This window comes from Mobula birostris, chromosome 13 (assembly GCF_030028105.1).
Source record: "Mobula birostris isolate sMobBir1 chromosome 13, sMobBir1.hap1, whole genome shotgun sequence".
In the NCBI taxonomy this organism is placed as follows: Eukaryota; Metazoa; Chordata; class Chondrichthyes; order Myliobatiformes; family Myliobatidae; genus Mobula; species Mobula birostris.
Window position 1 is genome coordinate 95,670,043 of NC_092382.1, and position 25,459 is coordinate 95,695,501.

At 49.2% G+C, this 25,459-nt stretch overlaps 1 protein-coding gene across 1 annotated transcript in view; it reads left to right on the forward strand.

Annotated features, from left to right (window-relative positions):
• Positions 1–25,459, forward strand: part of LOC140208065 (uncharacterized) — a 68,137-nt gene that overhangs the window by 20,498 nt on the left and 22,180 nt on the right. The window contains exons 7-22 of the mRNA XM_072276590.1: positions 2,890–2,976; positions 5,132–5,302; positions 5,743–5,913; positions 9,115–9,285; positions 10,453–10,770; positions 10,900–11,070; positions 12,062–12,232; positions 14,707–14,874; positions 15,481–15,583; positions 16,927–17,110; positions 17,217–17,464; positions 18,676–18,862; positions 19,052–19,233; positions 20,342–20,433; positions 21,086–21,256; positions 24,457–24,627. Of these exons, the coding sequence (XP_072132691.1) occupies positions 2,890–2,976; positions 5,132–5,302; positions 5,743–5,913; positions 9,115–9,285; positions 10,453–10,770; positions 10,900–11,070; positions 12,062–12,232; positions 14,707–14,874; positions 15,481–15,583; positions 16,927–17,110; positions 17,217–17,464; positions 18,676–18,862; positions 19,052–19,233; positions 20,342–20,433; positions 21,086–21,256; positions 24,457–24,627 (2,766 nt within the window). The remainder of the gene's footprint in view (positions 1–2,889; positions 2,977–5,131; positions 5,303–5,742; positions 5,914–9,114; positions 9,286–10,452; positions 10,771–10,899; positions 11,071–12,061; positions 12,233–14,706; positions 14,875–15,480; positions 15,584–16,926; positions 17,111–17,216; positions 17,465–18,675; positions 18,863–19,051; positions 19,234–20,341; positions 20,434–21,085; positions 21,257–24,456; positions 24,628–25,459) is intronic.

A 25,459-nucleotide genomic window follows, 5' to 3' on the forward strand; every position in this document is an offset into this window, starting at 1 on the left:
TGGTTATTGGTGCAGGTCGATGGGAGTAGGCAGTTAAGATGGCTCGTCACGGACTAGGTGGGCAGAAGGGCCTGTTTCTGTGCTGTACTTTTTCTGACTCTATTGCTAATGTGCCCGTAATGAAAATCCTCTGTCCTGCCCTCATCAGTCCTCTCAGTTTCCCTTTTAAAGCGCTCTAACTTATTGATGCCCGCATGTGTTTATGTGTGAGAGGGAGAGGCGGTAACTGTGTAATGAGGGGTGGGGGAGATGGAGAGAGTAACTGGGGGTTGTAACAAAGGTAGAGAGACCAGGGTGAGTGTTTGTGGCATGTAATGAAAGAGAAAGTGGCGGGGTGTTGGTGGGCTGTAATGAGATAGTGTGTAGAGGAGGTAGTTGACTGTAATGAGAAGTAGAGGGGGATCTTGGTGAGCTGTAACTAGAGAGAGAGTGGGTCATGTTGGTGGGCAGTAATTATAGAGTGGGGGACATGTTGGTGGGCTGTAATGAGAAAGAGAGTGTGGAGAAGTTGGTGGGCTAATGAGGGAGAGTAGAGGGGGTCATTGGTGGTCTGTAATGAGAGAGAATGGGCGATGTTGGTGATCTGTAATGAGATAGAGAGTGGGGAATGTTGGTGGGCTGTGATGAGCGAGTGTGGGGGATGGAGTTGACTAACGAGAGAGAGTGTGGGGAAGTTGATGGGCTAATGAGAGAGAATAGAGGGGTCATTGTTGGTCTGTAATGAGAGTGTGGGGAATGTTGGTGGGCTGTAATGAGAGAGAGAGAGGAGCATGTTGGTGAGCTGCAGTGATAGAGTGGAAGGCATGTGGTTGGGCTGTACTGAGCGAGAGGAGCTGAATGAGCCCATTCGAAAGGATGCACCACTGCTTCTTCAGTCGGTCACGGAGAGGTTGTGCCTGTTTGTCCATAATGGATAACAGACAAGAGAAAATTTGCAGATGTTGGAAATGCAAGCAACACGCACACAAAATGCTGGAGGGACTCAGCTGTTTCCATTGACGCTGCCTGGCCTGCTGAGTTCCTCCAGCATCTGTGCGTGTCATAACGGATAACAGGTTGTTCAGTGACCTCCTCCCCACCAGGAACTCAGAGGAGTCTGGGTTGCAGCCAAGGTTGGATCCAGCCTTTCTGATGAGTTTATTCAGTCTTTTTGCATCACCAGCACTGACACTGCTTCCCCGACATAAAGCCATAAAGAAGACTGCACTCACTGCAACAGAAACATGGAAACAGAAATCGACAGCACATCACAGGCCCTTCGGCCCACAATGTTGTGTCGACCACGTAACCTACTCTAGTAACTGCCTGGAATTTTTCTGCCGCACAGCCCTCTATTTTTCTAAGGTCCATGTACCTATCTAAGAGGCTCTGAAAAGACCCTATTGTATCCACCTCCACCACCGTCACCGGCAGTGCATTCCACTCTCTGTGTGAAAAACCTAATCCCTGACATCCCCTCTGTACCTACTTCCAAACACCTCAAAACTATCCCCCCTCATGTTAGCCATTTCAGCCCTGGTGAAAAGTCTCTGGCAATCCACACGATCAATGCCTCTCATCATCTTATACACCTCTATCGGGTCACCTCTCGTCCTCCGTCGCTCCAAGGAGAAAAGGTCAACTCGATCTATTCTCAAAAGGCACGCTCTCCAATCCAGAGAGTATCCTTGTAAATCTCCTCTGCACTCTCTCTATAGTTTCCAGACTAGTATCTGTAGACCAGTAAGAGACCTCCAACATCCTGCTGCACACATTGAAGGACCTCAGCTTCCTGAGAGAATAGAATCTGCTCTTCCCCTTCTTGTAAACAGCCCTGGCGCTGTTTTTTTCCGGTCAAGTCTTAAAATAATGGAAGTGACTTTATAGTTCTTACATAACCTCATGTTGTCATGCACATCATACCTTATGTCAGCCTGTCAGACTTCAGGCCAAACCACTCAGACTTTAAACACTGGATCGTGTGGGCACGTGGCCAAGTGGTTAAGGCATTGGACTAGCGACCTGAAGGTCATGAGTTCGATCCCCAGCTGAGGCAGCGTGTTGTGTCCTTGAGCAAGGCCACGTAATCACACATTGCTCTGCGATGACACTGGTGCCAAGCTGTATGGGTCCCAGTGCCCATCCCTTGGACAACATCGGTGTCGTGGAGAGGGGAGACTTGCAGCATGCCAACCGCTGGTCTTCCATACAACCTTGCCCAGGCCTGCTCCCTGGAGAGTGAAGACTTTCCAGGCGCAGATCCATGGTCTCGCAAGACTAACTGATGCCTTTCAAACACTGGATCGTAATGATATCTGCTGTGTGTGACTGCAGTACTGCGCAGTATCTGTGGTGCCTGAGGCTTCTGCACAGTGCTGTAGTGATTTTACGTATCGCACTGTACTGCTGCAGCAAAAAAAAAACAAATTTCATGACCTATGTGAATGATGGTAAACCTCATTCTGATACGGGTTTCTATTGTGGATTGAGCGTATGAAGGGGGCCGGGAGAAGAGAACCGTGGTCGGGAAATGGGAACATGAGTGAGAAGCACCAGAGAGACATTCTGTACCGATCAATAAAACAACTGTTTGGAATCAAATGACCTTACCCAGTGTCTCAGGGTTGGGTGTGTTTACACCCCTTGCACCCCCCCCGTACATTTTCTGTGCCATCTTTCCCACACCCCTCCAGCGAGCGCTCCCCCTTCGCCATCCTTTTCTGCTGCCAGATTTAAAAACTCGCTCTCCAATCCTTAGACTTTAGCACAGGACCGTCTGTGTACTGTGTCGCACCTTGGGCTCTGAGGAATGATGTTTCATTTAGCCGTATACGTGTGTGTGGACGAGTGTCGATAAACTTCAGCTTGAACTTGCGTCACTTTGTCTGTCACCTCCTCTGTCTTTTGCAGATTGGGTTTCAATAACCTGGGAGATTCTGCAGGGAAAGTTGTGTCTGCGGCTTTGAGAGTCCCCGGCTGTCAAATCCAGAGACTCTGGTGAGTGGAAGGCTGGGAGATTGTGTGCTGATGAATGAATATTTCTTTAATAACTGTTGAATAGATTGATCTTGAGGGCTCGAGTATTGCAACTGCTCGTTAAGACTAACAATATTCAGACCATAAATATCATGAAGGATCCCACCCAATCTGCCCGTGGACTGTTTCAAAAGTTTACAGTAAATTGATTATCAAAGTACACAGATGTCACGAAACACACATAAACATTGCTGGTGAACGCAGCAGACCAGGCAGCATCTCTAGGAAGAGGTACAGTCGACGTTTCAGGCTGAGACCCTTCGTCAGGACTAACTGAAGGAAGAGTTACTAAGAGATTTGAAAGTGGGAGGGGGAGGGAGAGATCCAAAATGATAGGAGAAGACAGGAGGGGGAGGGATGGAGCCAAGAGATGTTACGATATATAAGCCTGAGGTCCATTTTCTTGTGGGCAGTCACAGTAACTACATGAACCACAATAGAATCAGTGAAAGACCGCACCCAACAGTACAGAGAAGCAAACAGTGTGCAAAAGACAAGAAGCTGTGCAAAGACAAAAAGAATTTTCTTTTAAAATAATAATCGTGAGAAATAAATGATGAGCACTTCATGATGGATGAATATAAGAACAGAAGAAAATCAAACTTGTCTTACATATATTTCCAGATACGAAGGGGTGAGATTATGGGGAGAGACTGAGTTGCCTGGGACTGTACTCGCCGGAATTCAGAAGGGTGAGCGGAGATCCAATAGAAACATCTGAAATTATGAAAGGCATAGCTAAGAGAGAGGCAAAAAGTTCTTTCCACTGGTAGGTGAGACTGGAGCTAGGGGACACGGCCTCAAGATTCAGGGGAGAAGATTTAGGAGATTCAGGGGAGAAGATTTAGGACGGAGATGAGGAGGAACTGCTTTTCCCAGAGAGTGGTGAATCTGTGGAATTCTCTGCCCAATGAAGCAGTGGGAGGCGACCTCAGTAAATATATTGAAGACAAGGTTGGACAAGTTTTTGCATCATAGGGGAATTAAGTGTTAAGTACCCCGTAACTGGGTTACCAAACCAGCAGAAGTGGACCACTAGTTGGAGTCTGGATTACTGGAAGCTAATAAAGTTTTATTAAAGAAATAAGTAACACAGTACTCTAATTGTACGGATAAAATGATCAGTCTTAAGTGACGCAGAGTTCAGTTCAGCTTTGTACAGTTCGCAGTAATCGCTGTTGTGCCGTTGGAGAGAGAGAGAGAAATGCAAATTTTGATTCAGGCAGACCTTTGATGTTCTTCGCAGTTGGTATCGGGCGGACCCTTTTATGTCTTCTATCCCGCTGTGGTCACCGACTGTGACCTTCCATTCCGGATACGACCGTTCTTCCGCAGTGAACCCGGCACCCAGGCAAGGGCGGACACACACACCAGGTTCCCGCCGATTGTACCTTTTCACCCTGTCAGTCTATGGTCGGTTCCCTCAAACCAGACCTCCAAACCTCCACCAACTTGTGGGGGCACACCGCTCTTCCAGGGTCTCGTTATCTCGTGATCTTGTGGTGTGTGTCGTGCCTTAGCGAACCTGTACTTTTTATCCCCCTGCTGGGGTATTGCCTGTCCATCCAAAGTCAAACAGTTCAGGTTCAAAGCAACTGGTTTGCCAATATTCTGAACTGCGTTTCTTTCCCGTTATCTCTCTCTTCTCTCTCATTAACATTTTGAATGTCCTTCCATTGTCCCCCTTATCTCTTTCTCATTAGCATCAATCTTCTGATAACTTGGTTTGTCGTCACATAAGAGTTACGGGGGAAAGGCAGGCAGGTGGAGATGAGTCCATGGTCAGATCACCTGTGATCTTATTGAATGGCGGAGCAGGCTCGACGGGCCAGATGGCCGACTCCTGCTCCTATTTCTCACATTCTTATGTTCTCTCCATATCATACTGCCCTGGCTTGCGTATTACTTAGAGAGCCGGGATGCAGCGTCCACGGTCAATGTTGACCAACATAGGGTCTCATCAGATCAGGAGAAACAGATATTTTGTTCCCCTTTAGACTTGTACACTGAGGAATGACAATGAGTGATCATGTATCTTGTATCTTGCATCCTGAACCCTGATCCCTCTACCCTGAATCATGCAACCTTCCCACTTCCATCTTTCTCTGATCCACAGGCTGAACCACAGTGGCCTTCAGGACCCTGATGTTAACCATCTAGCCTCCGCGCTGAGGACAAACAGGTCACTGATGGAGCTGGACGTGCGTGGAAACGCACTGGGAGATTCCGGAGTGAAACTGCTGTCTGCAGTTCTGAGAGACCCGAACTGTAAACTTCAGATACTGGGGTAAGCACCAGGATGGTGTTTGCACCTACTGAACATTGAGTCATTGATAGGCACTGGGAATTTGCCTCTGCATGCCTTTCATTCTCATTCTCTCTCTCTCTCTCTCTCTCTCTCTCTCTCTCACCCCCTTTTTTTCTCTCTCTCTCTCTCACCCCCTTTCTGTCTCAAACACGAGGAATTCTGCAGATGCTGGAATTTCAAGCAACACGCATAAAAGTTGCTGGTGAGCGCAGTAGGCCAGGCAGCATCTCTAGGAAGAGGTACAGTCGACGTTTCGTGCCGAGACCCTTTGTCAGGACTTCCTAGAGGTGCTGCCTGGCCTGCTGTGTTCACCAGCAACTTTTATGTGTGTTGCCCCATTCTCTCCCTCTCTCACCCCCTTTCTCTCTCTCTCCCTCTCTCTCTCACTCTCCCTCTCACTCTCTCACTCTTGTTTCTAGTCTGTGGAACGTCGGTCTCACAGATTCTGGTGCCGAAGATCTCGCCTCCGCTCTCAGAACAAACCAATCACTGACGGAGCTGGACCTTGGGTCTAACGACCTGGGAGATTCGGGAGTGAAACTGGTGTCTGCGGCTCTGAGGGACCCGGAGAGTAAACTGCAGAAACTGGAGTGAGTACCAGGCTGTGGGCGTCTGACCTTACCATCGATCTCTGGCTCCGCCACTCCCACTCTCCGCAGGAATGGCTCTCCCTGTGACTCCCTCACCCACTCGTCCCTCCTCACTAATCTCCCTCCTGGCATTTATCCGTCAAGTGGAACGAGTGCTACACCTGCCCAGTCACCTCCTGTCTACCTCCTTCCCCACGCAGGATTCCACGCAGTCACGCCGGGCAAAGCAACACTTCACCTGTGAGTCTGCTGGGGTGATTTACTGCATCTGGTGCTCCCTGTCTGGCCTCATCTATATTGGTGAGACCCCACGTAGATCGGGGCACTGTCAGTTTGGAGCCCACGCAGTGCCTCATCCACAGCAGGCAGGATGTCCCAGTGGGGAACCATTCTACTCCCGCTCCCCATTCCCGTTCCGACTCGCAGGTCCGTGGCCACGATGCGGCCAAACTCGGGCTGCGGGAAACACGCATGATATTCCGTCTTGGTAGCCCCCAACCTGATGGCATGAACGTCGCGTTCTCTCATGTCCGGTAATTTCTCCCCTCTTCCTGTTCTTCTCATATCCCTCTGGTACTCACCCCACCCTCCTTCCCTTTCTTCCCTTTCTCTCCTGACACACCCTCCCCTCCGATCCGACCCAACCGAATTGATTCAATTCAATTGACTTTATTTCTTACACCCTTCACATACACGAGGAGTAAAGGTAAAAAATTTTACGTTACATCTCTGTCTGAATGTGCAATGTTCAATTTAAATTAATTTGTAATAAATGGCATCTACAACAGGAGTCAATATAACATCGAAATACAGTTGTGGCAGCATGAATTAATCAGTCTGAAGGCCTGGTGGAAGAAGCTGTCCCAGAGCCTGTTGGTCCTGGTTTTTATGCTGTGGTACCGTTTCCCGGATGGTAGCAACTGGAACAGTTTGTGGTTGGGGTGACTCGGGTCCCCAATGATCCTTCAGGCCTTTTTTACACACCTGTCTCTGTAAATGTCCTGAATCGTGGAAAGTTCACATCCACAGATGCACTGGGCTGTCCGCACCACTCTCTGCAGAGTCCTGCGATTGAGGGAAGTACAGTTCCCATACCAGGCAGTGATGCAGCCAGTCAGGATGCTCTCAATTGTGCCCCTTAGGATTTGGGGGCCCAGACCAAACTTCTTCAACTGTCTGAGGTGAAAGAGCTTCTTCTTCAGCCTTTTACCTTGACCGCCTATCACTTCCCATCTTCCACACTTCATCCCCCCCCCCCGCTTCACCCACTCACGGGCTTCGCCATCTTGTAATCCTTCCCCTCCCCCACCTTATTTTAGCTTCTGCCCCGACCTCCCCCTCCCCCACCCCCAAGTCCTGATACAGATTCTCAACCAGAAACACTGACACTTTGCACCTTTCTGTAGATGCCCCCTGACCTGCTGTGTGCCCCCGGCACCTTGCCAAAGTCACTACAGGCACACTCCCCCCTCGCCGTTCCTCACGCCTGCTTGCGGCGGCACCTGTCATCCAGGCCTTGTACCCTTCTCCCGGCAACCGTCCGGCAGGAGGAGCAGAGGCCTGCGGTCCCACGCCACCGGATTCGGGAACAGTCACTCCCCTTCGGCCATTCCGTTCTTTGTCCTCCTGTCCTAATTAGAGGCAGATGGTTTAAAAAAAAAATTCTCCTTCCCCAGACTTACACTGCCGTCACAGACAGTATCCTGACATCGGCCGTCACTGTCTGCTTCGGTGCAGCGTCCTCCCACAACAGGCAGGGTGTCAGGAAAGGCTATTAGCCGCCATTTTTCCAGGACAAGGAAGCAGGGAGGAAGAATTACAGCAGACACTCCCCTCCCTGTCAACTACCTTTTCCAGAAGCTCACTTCTATTGAAACAAGAAGGCAACGTCACACCGTGTTTAAAGGAATTTAGTAATGATAATAGGCATCCGTTAAGTCCCATGAGACCGTGGATTTGCACCTTGGGAAGGTTTCCAGGGCGCAGGCCTGGGCAAAGTTGTATGGAAGACCGGCAGTTGCCCATGCTGCAAGTATCCCCTCCCCACACCACTGATGTTGTCCAAGGGAAGGGCACTAGGGCCGATACAGCTTGGCGCAGGTGTCGTCGCAGAGCAATGTGTGGTTAAGTGCCTTGTTCAAAGACACAACACGCTGCCTCAGCCAAGGCTCGACCTAGCGACCTTCAGATCGCTAGACTGACACCTTAGCTGCTTGGCCATGCACCAACAAAGGAATTTAACTGCTAACTTAAAAATTTATCATTTCTAAATAACTTTTATACCATATCTTTTTCTCTTCTTCCGAACTCTTTAATGTTGTTTATTGTTGCATGTCAGGCTAAAACACCACAGCAAGTCCATTAACACACTTGAAACCTCAGTTTCCTTGGGCTGCATATTTCCAGGGGGACACATACTCCAGTCCCACCAAACCCCCGTGGGATTGGGATGGCTCTCCCACCCCAAACCCCGGTTTGTGTGGATTCTGGGTGATTTGCTGCGTCACTGCCAAGAAACAGCAGACAGCACACTGCATACAATTAGAGGAATTATATTTATGAATATTAACTTAACTAAATGGTTAGTGAAGAAAGGAAAGAAACAAACAGAAAAGGCCCATTGTAATTAAACAGTCAAATGTGCACAAGTTGGAGCTCAACCCTTCCAAAAGTCATACATATTCACCAATCCTCTGTTGAGCTCTGCAGCTTGCTCCATTGAATCACGGTCTCCCTCCGGGTCGAATCCTACAACCGGTTCTCTCCAGTGTCTTCTCTCTTCATCTTCCACCGAACCAAGACCCAACTCCACCCTCAATGTTCCCAACATCCTTTGCTCTGTCAGAATTGCAAACTCACGCTCCGCTGCAGATCGACAAGTACAGTACTGTGTAATAGTCATTCTCTCTCTCTCTCTCTCTCTCTCTTCCCCCTCTATCTCTCTCCTTCTCTCTCTTCTCTATCTCTCTTCTCGCTTCCTCTCTCCTCCCCCTCTCTCTCTTCTCCCTCTATCTTCTGCCTCTCTCTCTTCTCCCTCTCTCTGCTTCCTCTCTCTCTCTTCTCCCTTCTCTCTATTCTCCCTCTTTCTCTCCTCTCTCTCTTCTCCCTCTATCTCTGCTCCCTTTTCTCTCTATGCTCCCTCTCTCTTCTTGCTCTCTCTCTCCTCCCTCTGCCCTCTCTCTCTCTCTTGTTCACTTCCAGTCTGACGCGTGTTGAACTCACAGATTCCGGTGCTGAGGATCTGGCCTTCGCTCTCAGCACAAACCGATCACTGAGAGAGCTGGACCTCAGTAAAAATACACTGGGAGATTCGGGAGTGAAATTTCTGTCTGAGGCTCTGAGGGACCCGGAGTGTAAATTACAGAGTCTGGGGTAAGTTCTGGACTGTTATTCTAGTCTCTAGGTGTTCACATTAGTTTAATACCAGCATGGTGCTGATTGCAACCACCTGATTGGAGTCATGGTGAGACAGACATCACTTTCCAGCGTGTGAAATGGTTATTGCCAACCTCAGCTTTCTAACAGAGTAGAATGACCTTTCCAAGTATTCAGAGTTCTTTGCGACAAAGTTAAACTTCTAATATTCATTCCTCAGCTTCTTGTCATAAGCAAGTAAACAGCAAAGTCTTGCAAGCCCATGTTTCATCAACGTAAGACAACAGGGTTATTTTAATTGGCCTGGGTCAAGCCAGACAACACTGGATAATTTATTTGCACCATCGTGACTGAGTTCAAAGAGGCTTCCGGACCAGACTGATTTGTCACTCCCCACATCAGACCTGGTCACAGGTATATTTGATCAATCAATAGTTGGGACATTTGTGTACTCAGAAAGTCAGCGCTCTGAACATTACTTTTGGGTGCTGGAGATCTCTGTCCCCAGAAGCGTTCAGACCATCTGCGTGAATCACTTCGCCCAGGCGAAGGTATTTGGAAAAACATGTGATGCAGATAATGTCAACAACTTGCAAAACAGTATAAGTGTCAGAAGGCACTGATGATCGTTGGGAACGACTGGGAGAATGACAGAAAGATAGGGGTTTCAAAGGTCAAGGTTGGTTTATAACTGAGCTACATATATGTCACCATATGCTACCCTGACAGTAACTCGAGCCACCAGGAGCGACATCACTGGTTTGACACAGAGCATCTCTGAATGCACAACACGTTGAACCTGGAGATGGGTGGGCGACAGCGGCAGAAGACCATGAAAAGGCACCTGGTGGCTGTTGTGTGTTTACTATTTCAACAGACTTTGAGTAATCACTTATTTATATTGATTGAGTAAGCATCCTTGTTCATTTAACTCATTAATTATGGTTTTGTTTTGTATAAAGACGCGATTTGCATACCTCATTGAGCTGACACAGGATATGTGTGTGCGTCACCTAAAGAACAAACCGGTTCTCCGATTTCAGACACTGTCTTTTCCTTTTAATTAGTTTAAAGTTTAGGAATGACCAGATTTCGTAATTTTAATGGGTGCTGGGGAGATCCCGAGTAAAGTGGCCACTCAGTCTACATTGGATAGGGCTGAAAATCTCCTTTTGAGTTTCGACCTTTGCTGACAGTGAACCCTCTACCATTCCAATGGGTAGAGCTATCGCTAAGCTCTGGGGGCGGGGTTAGGGGGAGTGTCACAACTGACTTTATTTTCTGCCCTGCTCTTCTTCATGGGTTCTCCAGGCTAATATGTAACAATCTCACTGCTGCCTGCAGTGAGGATCTTGCCTCCGTTGTTGGTGCAAACCCCTCGCTCCTGGAGTTGAAGCTCGGCATTAACGAACTGGGGGATGAGGGCGTCAAACTGTTGACCGCGGCGCTGAAGAAGCAGGATTGTAAACTACAGAGACTGCAGTGAGTATGGGGTTCGGGTCAGATTGCATTGACAGTCACTGGGTGCCTGACATTAAACATCATTTCCACCAGTAATGAAGACTGCGTCGTGTGCCGGTCTCCAGTTTCACCCGTATCTCCAATCTCCAGGCTCGATGAGAACGGCCTCACAGGTTCCTGTGTCGAGGATCTCGCCTCCGTTCTCGGCGCAGGCTCGTCACTGACAGGGCTGGACCTGAGTTACAATCAGCTGGGAGATTTGGGGGTGAAGCAATTGTCCAAGGCTCTCAAAAGTCCCGATTGCAAACTGGAGAAGCTGCGGTAAGTGCCACGCCGTGCAACCACGTCGCACCTCGTTCGGTCACTTCCCCCCACGAGATCAGGCAGGGCAGATGATCATAAGACCATAAGACACAGGAGCGCAATTGTCCATTGGCCCGCAGAGTTTGCTCCACTGTATTGATACAGTATACAACACTGAGATTTATCTCTTTACAAGCAGCTACAAAACAGAAGAACACAATAGAACCCATTTTAATGGTGCATGAATCCACTCGTTCCTTGCTCCCAAGCCTGGGATCTGCCGCTTCGATCTGGCCCCAAGTCCGCTCCAGGAAATATTAATTAATTAATTAATTTGTTTGCTTGTTTCTTTATTTGTTTAGTTATTTAAGTTTTTGTATTTGCACAATGTGGTTTATTTTGCACATCGGTTGCTTGTCCATATTGGTCTGAGCTTTCTCGGTGATTCACTTGTATCTCTTTGCTTTTCCCTAAATGCCTGTAACGGAGTGAATTTCAGGGTGACGTATATGTATTTTGAGAATGAAGTGACACTGACTTTGAATCCAACCCAGGACCAAGTATGTCTTGCCTTTCCAGTTACCAAATAACAATGAATGAAACTGACCCAGTGCAAGGCCACGTCCTCTTGTTCCTGTTTCCCAAACACTATCGTATTTCAACCCAAATACGGTACTGTGCAAAAGTCTTAGGCATACACACATATATATTTGTACATATATCTATATCTACATCTATATCTAAATATATATATGTATAATCTATCTTTATATATATAAATATCTCAGGTCTGTACATTGCCATTATTTAAGAAGGCATATGATTATTAGAAAAATGTTGGGTTATCCATTTTAAAATTAAAAGGTCATCACCCCCACATGCGGGGAAGAGCCTGTGTTGTGCGTACTGTTCTCTGTTCTGTTTTCTAAGACTCGATAATCAAAATTATTTTGTTGTCGGTCCCATTGTCTTTGTGATTGATAAACGGTCTTTTCTCCCCACCCCCCAGACTCCGAGCCGTCGGCCTCACGGCTCCATACGTCAGGTACCTCGCCTCCGCCATCAAGGCAAACCACTCAGTGGTGGAGTTGGACCTCGGAAGGAACGAGCTGAGAGATTCCGGAGTGAAGCTGCTCTCGGCGGCTCTGAGGAAAGCCGGCTGCCGTCTACAGAATCAGGGGTAGGCTGCAGACTCCGAGAGATCGCCTTTGCAAAAGCAGCCATCAGCCACACAGGATGGCAGCAGGTTCTTCTCCTCCTTCTCCCTCTCCCTCTCCTTCACCCCCTCCCACTCCCTTCACTCTCTCCTCCCTCTCCCCTTTTCCTTTCTCTACCCCTCTGACCAAGTTAACTGCACCTCATGACAGCACGTGCCCTTTGAACCAGAAAACATCCCGTTAAACCCCTTCTGCAGCCTCTCCAAAGCCTCAGTATCCATTCTGACCAGAACTGTGTTCAATACTCCGGATGTGGACTGAACAGTTTTGTGACGTTGCCGTGCCTCAATTAATAGAAGCAAGCATTCTGGAAGCCTTCTTAACCACCTTGGCCACCTGTCTTGCCACTTCCAAGATCTCTCGGCTCAGTAACAAGGATCATGCCCTTAACAGTTCTGAATCCAAGCAGCCGATTCTGTGTGGACCCCATGCATTTAAATCTTCTGGATAAGGGACTTTGTCAAACGTCTTTGCTGAAATCCATGTTGACATCATCTACTACCCTACCCTCATCAATCTCTCTCGACACATTGTCAAAAAGCTCAATCATGTTGGTTAGGCACAACCCGCCCAGCACAAAGCCATCCTGGCACTCCCTGATTAGGCCATGGATTTCCAAATACTCATATTTCCTATCCTAAGAATTTTTTTCCAGTAACTTTCCTACAACTGATGTGAGACTCCCTGGTCTGTAGTTTCCAGGATTTTCCCTTGTTCCGATCTTAAACTTTTGCCACTCACCAGACCTCTGGGATCTCGGCTGTGCCTGGAGATGACACGAATATCCTGGCGTCTAGACTCCTTCAATAATCCGGAGTAAATCCCATAAAGTCGACCTTAATACTCATTAGGAGGCCCAACACCTCCTTCTCCTTGACCTCTAAACACCCTGACCGACATACACTCAGCACTGACTTCCCTGTCCTTGATAAATACTGCAGCAAAGTTCTCATTAAGTACCTCACTCACATTCTCCACATCCAAGCAAATGTTCACCTCTTTAACACTGAGTGGTCCTAACAGCTCCCTAGTTATCCTCTTGCTCAAGATGTACATATAGAGTGCCTTGGGATTCACTTTGTTCCTACTTGTCAAGGACTTCTCATGGCTGCTCACCGGGTTCAGTAGAGTCCCTCCTCTCGACGGTCCACATATTGAATTATGTCACCCTTCTGGATACACTTAACAAGTTCTGCACCATCTAAACCCCTTGCACTAAGAAGGTGCCAGTTTATAATTGGGAAGTTGAAATTCCCCATGACAACAGCCCTACTATTTTTAGACAGTTGCTTAATCTGATTACATATCCATTCCTCAATGTCCTGGTGGTTATGGAGGGGGTTGTCTCTGGTAGAAACCCACCAGTGTGATTGCACCCTTCCTGTTCCTGAGTTCTCCCAAATGGACTCATTGTCTGACCACCCCACCCCCCATTATGTCACCCCTAGGTGCAGCTGGGATATTATCCCAAAATAGTAGTGCAAACCCCAGCCTCTTTACCTCCTCCTTAAAAATCTTGCCACATCAATCACCCATTCCTGCCCCTCTCTCTCAACCAAGTTTCAATAACGTCCACAACATTGTACATCCAGGTACTGATCCATTGCTCCGAGTTCATCACACTTGCCTAGAATACTCCTTGCATTACAATCCACACACTTCAAATTATCTAACCCATCAGACCTGTTATTTTGATTTTGCCTCAAAATACTATCCCTGACATCCACCTTCCTGTCTGATCCTTCCCCTACTATCCTAACTCTCCCAAGTAACATTGGCAAATCTCCCGGCCAGGATATTTGTTCTCCAGTTCAGGTGCAAACCGTCCCTCTTGTACAGGTCACCCCTTCCCCAGAAAATGTTCCAGTGATCCACGAACATGAACCCTGTCCCCTGCACCGTCTCCTCAGCCACCCATTCATCCGTGCTATCACCCCATTCCTACCCGCACCAGCCCGTGGCACCAGATAGGGGCTGAGAGGGAAATGATGGAATAGAAGAGCAGACTCAGGGGTTGGGGGGGGGAGGCAATTGGCTTAATTCTGATCCTCTGTCTGATGAACTTCAGATGTAAAATACATATATGTCACAACATTCTATAATGGGATTCATTTTCTTGCGGGAATTCAAGGTAGGTACAAGGAACCTCAATAGAATCAATGAAAAACTACACACAATTAATGTCAGACAAATAACCAGTCAGCAAGAGAAACCACATTATGCAAATGCCCTCAAATGAATACAGAAATACAATTCGTAACTACCTAAACAGCTGACACTCAGGACATGAGTTGTGGAGCCGGCTGCTGGAGGCTGACTGCCTCCACACCATGATGGAAGGTAGAGGAGCTTGCAAGGCCGCCCGATCCCACGCCGCGATCACCGCTCCGAGCATTTCCCGACTCCCCACCAATCCTGCTCTCTCTCTGACCCGCAGTCTGTACGCGGCGGAGCTCACGGATTCCTGCACCGACGACCTGGTCACCACCCTCGGCGTCAACCGCTCCATCACGCAGCTGAACCTGGGATCGAACTCATTCACGGACCTGTCTGTGCCCGCGCTCTGCCTCCTGGTACAGTCCCGTGAGAACCTGGAGCGGATCAAGTGAGTGTCTCCGTTAACAGTGACAGTGATGGATAGAGACACGTGGGGGTGGGGGTGGGGAAGACGGGCAGAGGCCCATCGGCCCATCTCATCCATGCCAGCATGAGCCAGCCCTATTTGCCTTTATGTGCTCAACATCACTCCCAACCCTTCACTGTCCACGCAGTTGTCCAAATGTCTCTTGAACAGTGTAATTGTACCTGCCCCTACAACTATGACAGCTCATTCCACTTACCCACTACGTAAAGAGATTGCTTCTCAAATCTTTCCCTCTTACCTTCGTCCTTCTTCCCAGCCCTAGGTGAGAAATCGTGGCCCTTACCTTCTCTACTGCCATTATGATCAAGTCAGGGACAGCGCAATTGTCCCTGATAACTACACCTGCGAAAGGTGCATCCAGCCTCAGCCTCCCCCGCCCCAGAGAATCAGTCTCACCCCGTCCTCTCATCGTGCAAATTGCGGTTCATTGCCAAGGATACAACCCTCCCTAATGTGTATGGAGCGAGGCTTTTCAACAACGCAGACCCTCCCTGTTCTGGTATCTACTGCTCACAGAGTGCGTTGTGAAATCAGCTGCATTCCCATTCATTTTCCGATCTGTTTCAGGCTTTGGGAGAATCAGTTCAGCGCAGAGGGGCAGAAGCAGCTGCAGTCACTGCAGGGGACCAGGCCCGGACTGAGAGTGGATATCCAAAGGAGTTACGATCCATGAACGTCAACGCCCCGGGGAGCGAGGTTTCTGGGACTGACCTTCCTCCCGAGTGGGAACACCGCTGGACTACAAGGGAATTAATGAGAAACTACACACAAAGACTGACAAGCAAGTGATGTCCAAAAAAAGAACAACTATGCAAATATGGGGAAAAAAATAAATGATAAAAAAAATATCTAAATAATACTGAGAATGAGAGTTGTAGAGCATGTGAAGTGAATCTGTAGCTTGTAGAATCAATTCAGAGAGGAGGTGAGTGGAGTTATCCAGGCTGGTTCAGAACGCCTGATAGTTGGAGAGTGACAGTGGATGAAGGGTCATCTCCACTCGTGCTCATTGGGCAACTGTGCCTGACTTGATGGGCTGAGATCTCAAGATCCTGTACAACTTTCCCATTGGTAAAGTACATACAAAGAGAGACACTCAACAAATGCACGGATCTAGACAAACTGCGCAAATAAAATTGTATAAAAACTAAATAATCCTGAGAACATGACTTGCAGGGTCCTTGAAAGCGAGTTATCGAGTGTGGACTTAGTGCAGAGCTGAGGTGAATGAAGTTATCCATGCTGGTTCAGGGAACCGATGGTTGTACGGCCCCTCAGCCAGCTCTTGTAGGTGCCAAATAAAATTAGGACCCTTTTGCCGGCACACGGTCCATTTATTGACTGTGGCTCTTCAAGCTCGCTGTCAGGTCCGCTTTCGCCACCGTCCCTGGCCCGGCCTTCCAGGCACCCACCACTTTCTGTGCAAACAAAGTTTGCCGCCTAAATCTCCATTTGAACTTTCCTCCTCTCCTCTAGAAACCCTCGTTATTTTATGCACAGTAGTAAGCACTCACCTCTGTCAAAGGCGGCTGTGGGGACAAGTCATTGGCGACATTTAAAGGGGTGGATGACCGATTCTTGATCAGTGAGAGCATTAAGATTATGGGATGAAGGCAGGTGCTGCTCCTTCCGGCCCGCACACATTGTGGTCTACCGGTGAAGAGGCCGAGGATCCAGTTGCAGAGGGAGGTACAGAGGCCCAGGTTGTGGAGCTTTCCGGTCGGAACTGTGGGAATGATGGTGTTCAACGCTGAGCTATAGGCGATAAGCAACATCCTGACATAGGAACTGTTATTGTCCAGGTGCTCGAAGGCCCCGTGAAGAGCCAGTGAGATTTCCTGCGCCGTAGACCTATTGTGCAATTAGGCAAGATGCAGTGGGTCCAGTCATTGCTGAGACGGGAGTTAATTCTAGTCATAACCAACCTCTCAAAGCACTTCATCACCGTCGATCGCCATTCAGTCAGCTCACCCTGTTTTGGACAGTGCTGCAATTGTTGCCTTTTGGAAACAGCTAGGAACTTCCGATTCTAACTTGGAGAGATTGCAAATGCCCTTGAACAACAGTGCCGGTTGGTTGGCGCAGGGTTGTCGGAGCCCGACGAGATATACATTCGGGCCTGTCGCTTTGCGAGAGCGCACCCTCTTAGGAAACAGCCTGACGCCGGCCTTTGAAACGGAGATCACAGGGTCACCGGGTGCTGTTGGGTCCGGGTAGCTGCTGATCAATTCAGCCTTTCAAAGGGAGCAAAAAAGGTGTGGCTCTCGCCTGAGTGACGTCACAGCTGCCATTCATGACGCTAGGAAGCTCCGCCTACTGGGAAGTACAAGCCTGCAAACCCTGCCGGACTATTACTGAGAGGCAGCTAAGTGGTTCTCCGGGGAGTCAACGCCTCCATCCGCAAACGAGGTGCGCAATGATTGCGCTGAGGAGAGCTGGGTTCCTGGTTCATCGCCGTAATATCATCTCGCCCTTTACGCAGAGTGCGCCGAGGACCCGTAAGACAAAGTTGTTCGCCTTTTGGAACAAGCAACGGCAGCTTCCGCGCAAGGTGAGCAGCCAAAACGAGAAATGTTTTCAGAAAGTTCCCGCATGCTCGACAGTCTGGAATATGACGCCCCCCTTTTTTTTGTCCTTCCCCTCAGTCGGTCCTCTGTTATTTCTGCCCTTGCTGAGCCCGGACACTTCCATGTGTCCTGTAAGATGGGGTCGTAGTTGCCGAAAGGAGGACAGGCGTGGTGGGGGTGGTGCTGATAGCGAGCACAAGACCCGGTAGCGTAACGCTAATGCAGAGGCCGCGACGCCGGTTCAGTTCCCGCCGCTTCCTGTCAGAAGTGTCTACGTTCCCCCCTGTACCCCCAACTCCCAACCCATCCTACCAAAACAACCTCCCGTGACCACGTGTGTTTCCTTCTGGGGCTCTGCCTTCCGTTCACATTGCAAAGAGCTGCATTTTAGTGGGTAAATTGCGCGACACTGGCTCCGTGCGCCCGGAGGAACTGCTGCCGTGCTTCGTCTCCTGAAAAGCTGACCACCTCAATGAAAACCCCGGAGGGATAGTGGGCACGTCTTCATTCCTTGGCAACCCCATGACTGGCGACTTCCTCGCTGCACACCGATTCGGTGATCAAGGAGACGGCGCAGCAGATGGACTCTCAGTAAATACCAGTTTCTAATTGTTGGAATGTGACGCACTTCCGGGTTGTGCTGGAGCCGGCGCAGCGGACCCCGGCCCGACTGTGCGCCCTGCTTGGGAGAGAGTGAGAATGTGATAGAGTGAGAGTGAGAAGGAGATTTGGTATGGTGTGCGGCTGCTTACATAATTTGTGTTTGGTCACCGCAAAGTAACTTTTTTTCCCCGTCCTATCCCTTGTTTTGCGAGGCCGGTTATTTTCGCCTTTGCATTCAGCAGTTCGCTGGCTCTGGAGGTAATAGAGGTGCATGGCGTGTTTTGACAAAAAAAGGGAGCCGTTAATTAGATAGTGGTGAAGTTGTTGCAGGCCTAACCAGGCGGAAAGAAGAGTGGTTAGCGGTACAGTTTACCGGCGGAGAAAGTGTCTTATCAGGGAAGGAAAATCTGGGAAGTCCGAAGAAGATCCAAGCTCAGGTTAGGCATTAGGCGCCATTCGGTACAACGGGAGAACAACTGGAATAGGAGTATAAATAGTAGTTTACTTTTAAATTTTTTATAACTACAATCACTTAATCTTTAGTAGTTCTTCCGCCCCTAAAAGTTTAATAAAGCAGCCTCTGCAAACTTAGTCTTGCCTTATGTTCGGATTGACGGAAAATTGCACCCCTACAAAATTCACCTGCGAGAAATGCCAGCCAACCCAACACCTCGGGAGCAATGTGGCCGAGCTTGAGGTGGAGGTAGCTGACCCGCGATGTTGCAGAGAACTGGCGGAGGTGCTCCAGATGTCCTTCTGGCAGATAGTGGGGGCCACAAGTGAGCCCCGGGTTGAGACTGACGACCGGAAAGAGAGAGACAGGTGGGTGACCACCAGCTCCGGAGTTGGATGTGTTCCACCACTTTGAACATCTGGCGATTCTCGACATGGACTACGACACCTCCGAGATGTTAGGCAGGAGAGAGGCGCCCCATAGGACCTTATCTGATCTGAAACCTAAACCGCAGGAATGGAAGCAGTGATAACAGGGGACTGGGTTCTCTGGGTGGCTGAGAACCCGGTGTGTACCGACAAGAAGTCTCGCACAGTGTGTCGCATACCCAGAGCAAAAGAAGGAGATCTCCCTGGACGCAGCGATAAGCTCCTGGCCAGAGATGGGATGGATCCGGTCGTCATCGGAAACATGGAAGTTGATTGGATTATCATCAAAGTTCATATCTGTCACCATATACAACACCTTTCTGGGCATACTCAATAAATCCATAATAGAGTATTACTGTCACAGATCAATGAAAGACCCCAACAAGGTGCGAGTTCCACCCAAAGTGTGGAGATTCAAAAGCAAAGAAATAAGAGCAATACATAAATTAACAATAAATATTCAAAACATAAGATGAATAGTCCATAGATTGTGTGCACATTTCAGTTAAGGGGTAAGTGAAGTTGAGTGAAATTACCCAGTTTGGCTCACTAGTCCACTGATACGGGTGGCGGGGTGGGAGATGGGGGTTATAATTGCTTCTTAGGCAGGAGGTGAGGGAAACGATAGAGGAGAAAAATGCCCCCAATAACGTTGGTTGCAGAAATAGCCTCTGACAACCAATCCACAAGGCCTTCACGTATGGCTTAGTCACTAAGCCTGCCGGCATCGTATCTACTGACGGGAGAAAGACAGAAGGTGGGTTTCCGGCGCCTTAAAATCAATGGCTTCGGACAGACGGGGCTCGTCAGCCGCGGTTGGCAGCTCCTCGAGGAGAAGGAAAATTCTGACTTGAAACCTCCGCAGCGTTCCGGGAATGTTCAGTCATGGAGAAATATCCGGGAGTAAACCCAGAGGAAAAAATCCGGAGCTGGCGTCCCAAAGGCAGCCCGACGTTGAGTCCATTGCTGACTGACAACTCCTGCGATGCCTCTGGTGCCGAATGCTTTCTCCTGTTCCTCTCCATTCTTCAGCTCCGTGGGGACGGAGAGAATGCTGGATGGGAAACAGCTTGCTCGCCATATCATACTGTCCTGGTTTGTCTCTCCCGCAGAGAGCGAGGATGCAAAATCCACAGTCGATCTCGACGAAGGGAGGGTCCTATCGCATCCGGAGAAATAATCATTTAGTTCCCCTTTGCAATTGTACACTGAGAAATGACGGAGACCCACCTTGTATCTCGTATCTTGCACTCTGACCCCTGAACCCTGTACCCTGTACTCTGACTCATGCACTGTTCTCGATCTCATCATTCTCTGAACCACAGACGGAACCGGAGGGGCCCTGAGGGCTCTGATGTCGGTGATCACGGATGGAGCTGGACATGCGGGATAAGAAACTGGGGGTCGCCGGGGTCAAACGGCTGTCTGAAGCTCTAAAGGAATCGCACTGTCAAATTCAGCGACTGAAGTAAGTACCAGATTGTGAGAGACGGCGGTTACTGTAACTGAGAGTTCATCTACGATAAGCAATTGAGTTACTGATTAGCACCGGGGACTCGTCTCTGTGTGCCTTTCATATTCACTCCATCTCTCACTCCCCCTCTCTCTTCCTCTCTCTTTCTCTCTCACTCTTTCTCCCTCTCACTTTCACTCTTTCACTCTCTCCCTCTCCCTCTCCCTCTCCCTCTCCCTCTCCCTCTCCCTCTCCCTCTCCCTCTCCCTCTCTCTCTCACTCTCACTTACTCTCTCAGGCTTTGTCTCTTTCTCTTTCTCTCCCTCACTCTCACTCGCCGTCTCACTCTCAATTACACTCTCATTCTACCTCACACTCTGACTCTCCCCTCTCTCTCTCACTCTCACTCTCATTCACACTGTCACTCTCACACTCTCACTCTCTCTCACACTCACTCTCTCTCTCTTTCTGTCTCTCTCCCGCTCTCTTTCTCTCTGTTTCTCTCTCTCACCCTCGCTCTCAGTCACACTCTCATTCTCTCACTCTCAGTCATACTGTCACTCTCACACACACTCTCTCTCACTCTCACTCTCACTCTCACTCTCTCTCTCTCTCTCTCTCTCTCTCTCGCTCTCTCTCACTTACTCACTCTCGCTCTCATTTCTAGTCTGTGGAACGTCGGTCTCACAGATTCTGGTGCCGAGGATCTCGCCTCCGCTCTCAGAACAAACCGATCAGTGACGGAGCTGGACCTTGGGTGTAACGACCTGGGAGATTCGGTAGTGAAACTGGTGTCTGCGGCTCTGAGGGACCCGGAGAGTAAACTGCAGAAACTGGAGTGAGTACCAGGCTGTGGGAGTCTGACCTTACCATCGATCTCTGGCTCCGCCACTCCCACTCTCCGCAGGAATGGCTCTCCCTGTGACTCCCTCGCCCACTTGTCCCTCCTCACTGATCTCCCTCCTGGCATTGATCCGTCAAGTGGAACGAGTGCTACACCTGCCCAGTCACCTCCTGTCTACCTCCTTCCCCATGCAGGATTCCACGCAGTCACGCCGGGCAAAGCAACACTTCACTTGTGAGTCTGCTGGGGTGATTTACTGCATCTGGTGCTCCCTGTCTGGCCTCATCTATACTGGTGAGACCCCACGTAGATCGGGGCACAGTCTGTTTGGAGCCCACGCAGTGCCTCATCCACAGCAGGCAGGATGTCCCAGTGGGGAACCATTCTACTCCCGCTCCCCATTCCCGTTCCGACTCGCAGGTCCGTGGCCACGATGCGGCCAACCTCGGGCTGCGGGAAACACGCATGATATTCCGTCTTGGTAGCCCCCAACCAGATGGTATGAACGTCGCGTTCTCTCATGTCCGGTAATTCCTCCCCTCTTCCTGTTCTTCTTATATCCCTCTGGTGCTCCCCCCCTCCTTCCCTTTCTTCCCTTTCTCTCCTGACACACCCTCCCCTCCGATCTGATCCAACCGAATTGAATTCAATTTAATTGACTTTATTTCTTACACCCTTCACATACACGAGGAGTAAAGGTAAAAATTTTTACGTTACATCTCTGTCTGAATGTGCAATGTGCAATTTAAAGTAATTTGTAATAAATGGCATCTACAACAGGAGTCAATATAACATCGAAATACAGTTGTGGCAGCATGAATTAATCAGTCTGAAGACCTGATGGAAGAAGCTGTCCCAGAGCCTGTTGGTCCTGGCTTTTATGCTGTGGTACCGTTTCCCGGATGGTAGCAACTGGAACAGTTTGTGGTTGGGGTGACTCGGGTCCCCAATGATCCTTCAGGCCTTTTTTACACACCTCTCTCTGTAAATGTCCTGAATCGTGGAAAGTTCACATCTGCAGATGCACTGGGCTGTCCGCACCACTCTCTGCAGAGTCCTGCGATTGAGGGAAGTACAGTTCCCATACCAGGCAGTGATCCAGCCAGTCAGGATGCTCTCAATTGTGCCCCTTAGGATTTGGGGGTCCAGACCAAACTTCTTCAGCTGTCTGAGGTGAAAGAGCTTCTTCTTCAGCCTTTTACCTTGACCGCCTATCACTTCCCATCTTCCACACTTCATTCCCCCCCCCCCCCACTTCACCGATTCACGGGCTTCGCCATCTTGTACTCCTTCCCCTCCCCCACCTTATTTTAGCTTCTGCCCCGACCTCCCCCTCCCCCAGCCCCAAGTCCTGGTACAGATTCTCAACCAGAAACACTGACACTTTGCACCTTTCTGTAGATGCCCCCTGACCTGCTGTGTGCCCCCGGCACCTTGCCAAAGTCTCTACAGGCACACTCCCCCCTCGCCGTTCCTCACGCCTGCTTGCGGCGGCGCCTGTCATCCAGGCCTTGTACCCTTCTCCCGGCAACCGTCCGGCAGGAGGAGCAGAGGCCTGCGGTCCCACGCCACCGGATTCGGGAACAGTCACTCCCCTTCGGCCATTGCGTTCTTTGTCCTCCTGTCCTAATTAGAGGCAGATGGTTTAAAAAAAAAATTCTCCTTCCCCAGACTTACACTGCCGTCACAGACAGTATCCTGACATCGGCCATCACTGTTTGCTTCGGTGCAGCGTCCTCCCACAACAGGCAGGGTGTCAGGAAAGGCTATTGGCTGCCATTTTTCCAGGACAAGGAAGCAGGGAGGAAGAATTACAGCAGACACTCCCCTCCCTGTCAACGACCTTTTCCAGAAGCTCACTTCTGTTGAAACAAGAAGGCAACGTCACACCGTGTTTAAAGGAATTTAATAATGATAATAGGCATCCGTTAAGTCCCATGAGACCGTGGATTTGCGCCTTGGGAAGGTTTCCAGGGCGCAGGCCTGGGCAAAGTTGTATGGAAGACCGGCAGTTGCCCATGCTGCAAGTATCCCCTCCCCACACCACTGATGTTGTCCAAGGGAAGGGCACTAGGGCCGATACAGCTTGGCGCAGGTGTCGTCGCAGAGCAATGTGTGGTTAAGTGCCTTGTTCAAAGACACAACACGCTGCCTCAGCCAAGGCTCGACCTAGCGACCTTCAGATCGCTGGACTGACACCTTAACTGCTTGGCCATGCACCAACAAAGGAATTTAACTGCTAACTTAAAAATTTATCATTTCTAACTTACTTTTATACCATATCTTTTTCTCTTCTTCCGAACTCTTTGATGTTGTTTATTGTTGCATGTCAGGCTAAAACACCACAGCAAGTCCCTTAACACACTTGAAACCTCAGTTTCCTTGGGCTGCATATTTCTAGGGGGACACATACTCCAGTCCCACCAAACCCCCGTGGGATTGGGATGGCTCTCCCACCCCAAACCCCGGTTTGTGTGGATTCTGGGTGATTTGCTGCGTCACTGCCAAGAAACAGCAGACAGCACACTGCATACAATTAAAGGAATTATATTTATGCATATTAACTTAACTAAATGGTTAGTGAAGAAAGGAAAGAAACAAACAGAAAGGGCCCATTGTAATTAAACAGTCAAATGTGCACAAGTTGGAGCTCAACCCTTCCAAAAGTCATACATATTCACCAATCCTCTGTTGAGCTCTGCAGCTTGCTCCATTGAATCACGGTCTCCCTCCGGGTCGAATCCTACAACCGGTTCTCTCCAGTGTCTTCTCTCTTCATCTTCCACCGAACCAAGACCCAACTCCACCCTCAATGTTCCCAACATCCTTTGCTCTGTCAGAATTGCAAACTCACGCTCCGCTGCAGATCGACAAGTACAGTACTGTGTAATAGTCATTCTCTCTCTCTCTCTCTCTCTCTTCCCCCTCTATCTCTCTCCCTCTCTCTCTTCTCTATCTCTCTTCTCGCTTCCTCTCTCCTCCCCCTCTCTCTCTTCTCCCTCTATCTTCTGCCTCTCTCTCTTCTCCCTCTCTCTGCTTCCTCTCTCTCTCTTCTCCCTTCTCTCTATTCTCCCTCTTTCTCTCCTCTCTCTTTTCTCCCTCTATCTCTGCTCCCTTTTCTCTCTATGCTCCCTCTCTCTTCTTGCTCTCTCTCTCCTCCCTCTGCCCTCTCTCTCTCTCTTGTTCACTTCCAGTCTGACGCGTGTTGAACTCACAGATTCCGGTGCTGAGGATCTGGCCTTCGCTCTCAGCACAAACCGATCACTGAGAGAGCTGGACCTCAGTAAAAATACACTGGGAGATTCGGGAGTGAAATTTCTGTCTGAGGCTCTGAGGGACCCGGAGTGTAAATTACAGAGTCTGGGGTAAGTTCTGGACTGTTATTCTAGTCTCTAGGTGTTCACATTAGTTTAATACCAGCATGGTGCTGATTGCAACCACCTGATTGGAGTCATGGCGAGACAGACATCACTTTCCAGCGTGTGAAATGGTTATTGCCAACCTCAGCTTTCTAACAGAGTAGAATGACCTTTCCAAGTATTCAGAGTTCTTTGCGACAAAGTTAAACTTCTAATATTCATTCCTCAGCTTCTTGTCATAAGCAAGTAAACAGCAAAGTCTTGCAAGCCCATGTTTCATCAACGTAAGACAACAGGGTTATTTTAATTGGCCTAGGTCAAGCCAGACAACACTGGCTAATTTATTTGCACCATCGTGACTGAGTTCAAAGAGGCTTCCGGACCAGACTGATTTGTCACTCCCCACATCAGACCTGGTCACAGGTATATTTGATCAATCAATAGTTGGGACATTTGTGTACTCAGAAAGTCAGGGCTCTGAACATTACTTTTGGGTGCTGGAGATCTCTGTCCCCAGAAGCGTTCAGACCATCTGCGTGAATCACTTCGCCCAGGCGAAGGTATTTGGAAAAACATGTGATGCAGATAATGTCAACAACTTGCAAAACAGTATAAGTGTCAGAAGGCACTGATGATCGTTAGGAACGACTGGGAGAATGACAGAAAGATAGGGGTTTCAAAGGTCAAGGTTAGTTTATAATCGAGCTACATATATGTCACCATATACTACCCTGACAGTAACTCGAGCCACCAGGAGCGACATCACTGGTTTGACACAGAGCATCTCTGAATGCACAACACGTTGAACCTGGAGATGGGTGGGCGACAGCGGCAGAAG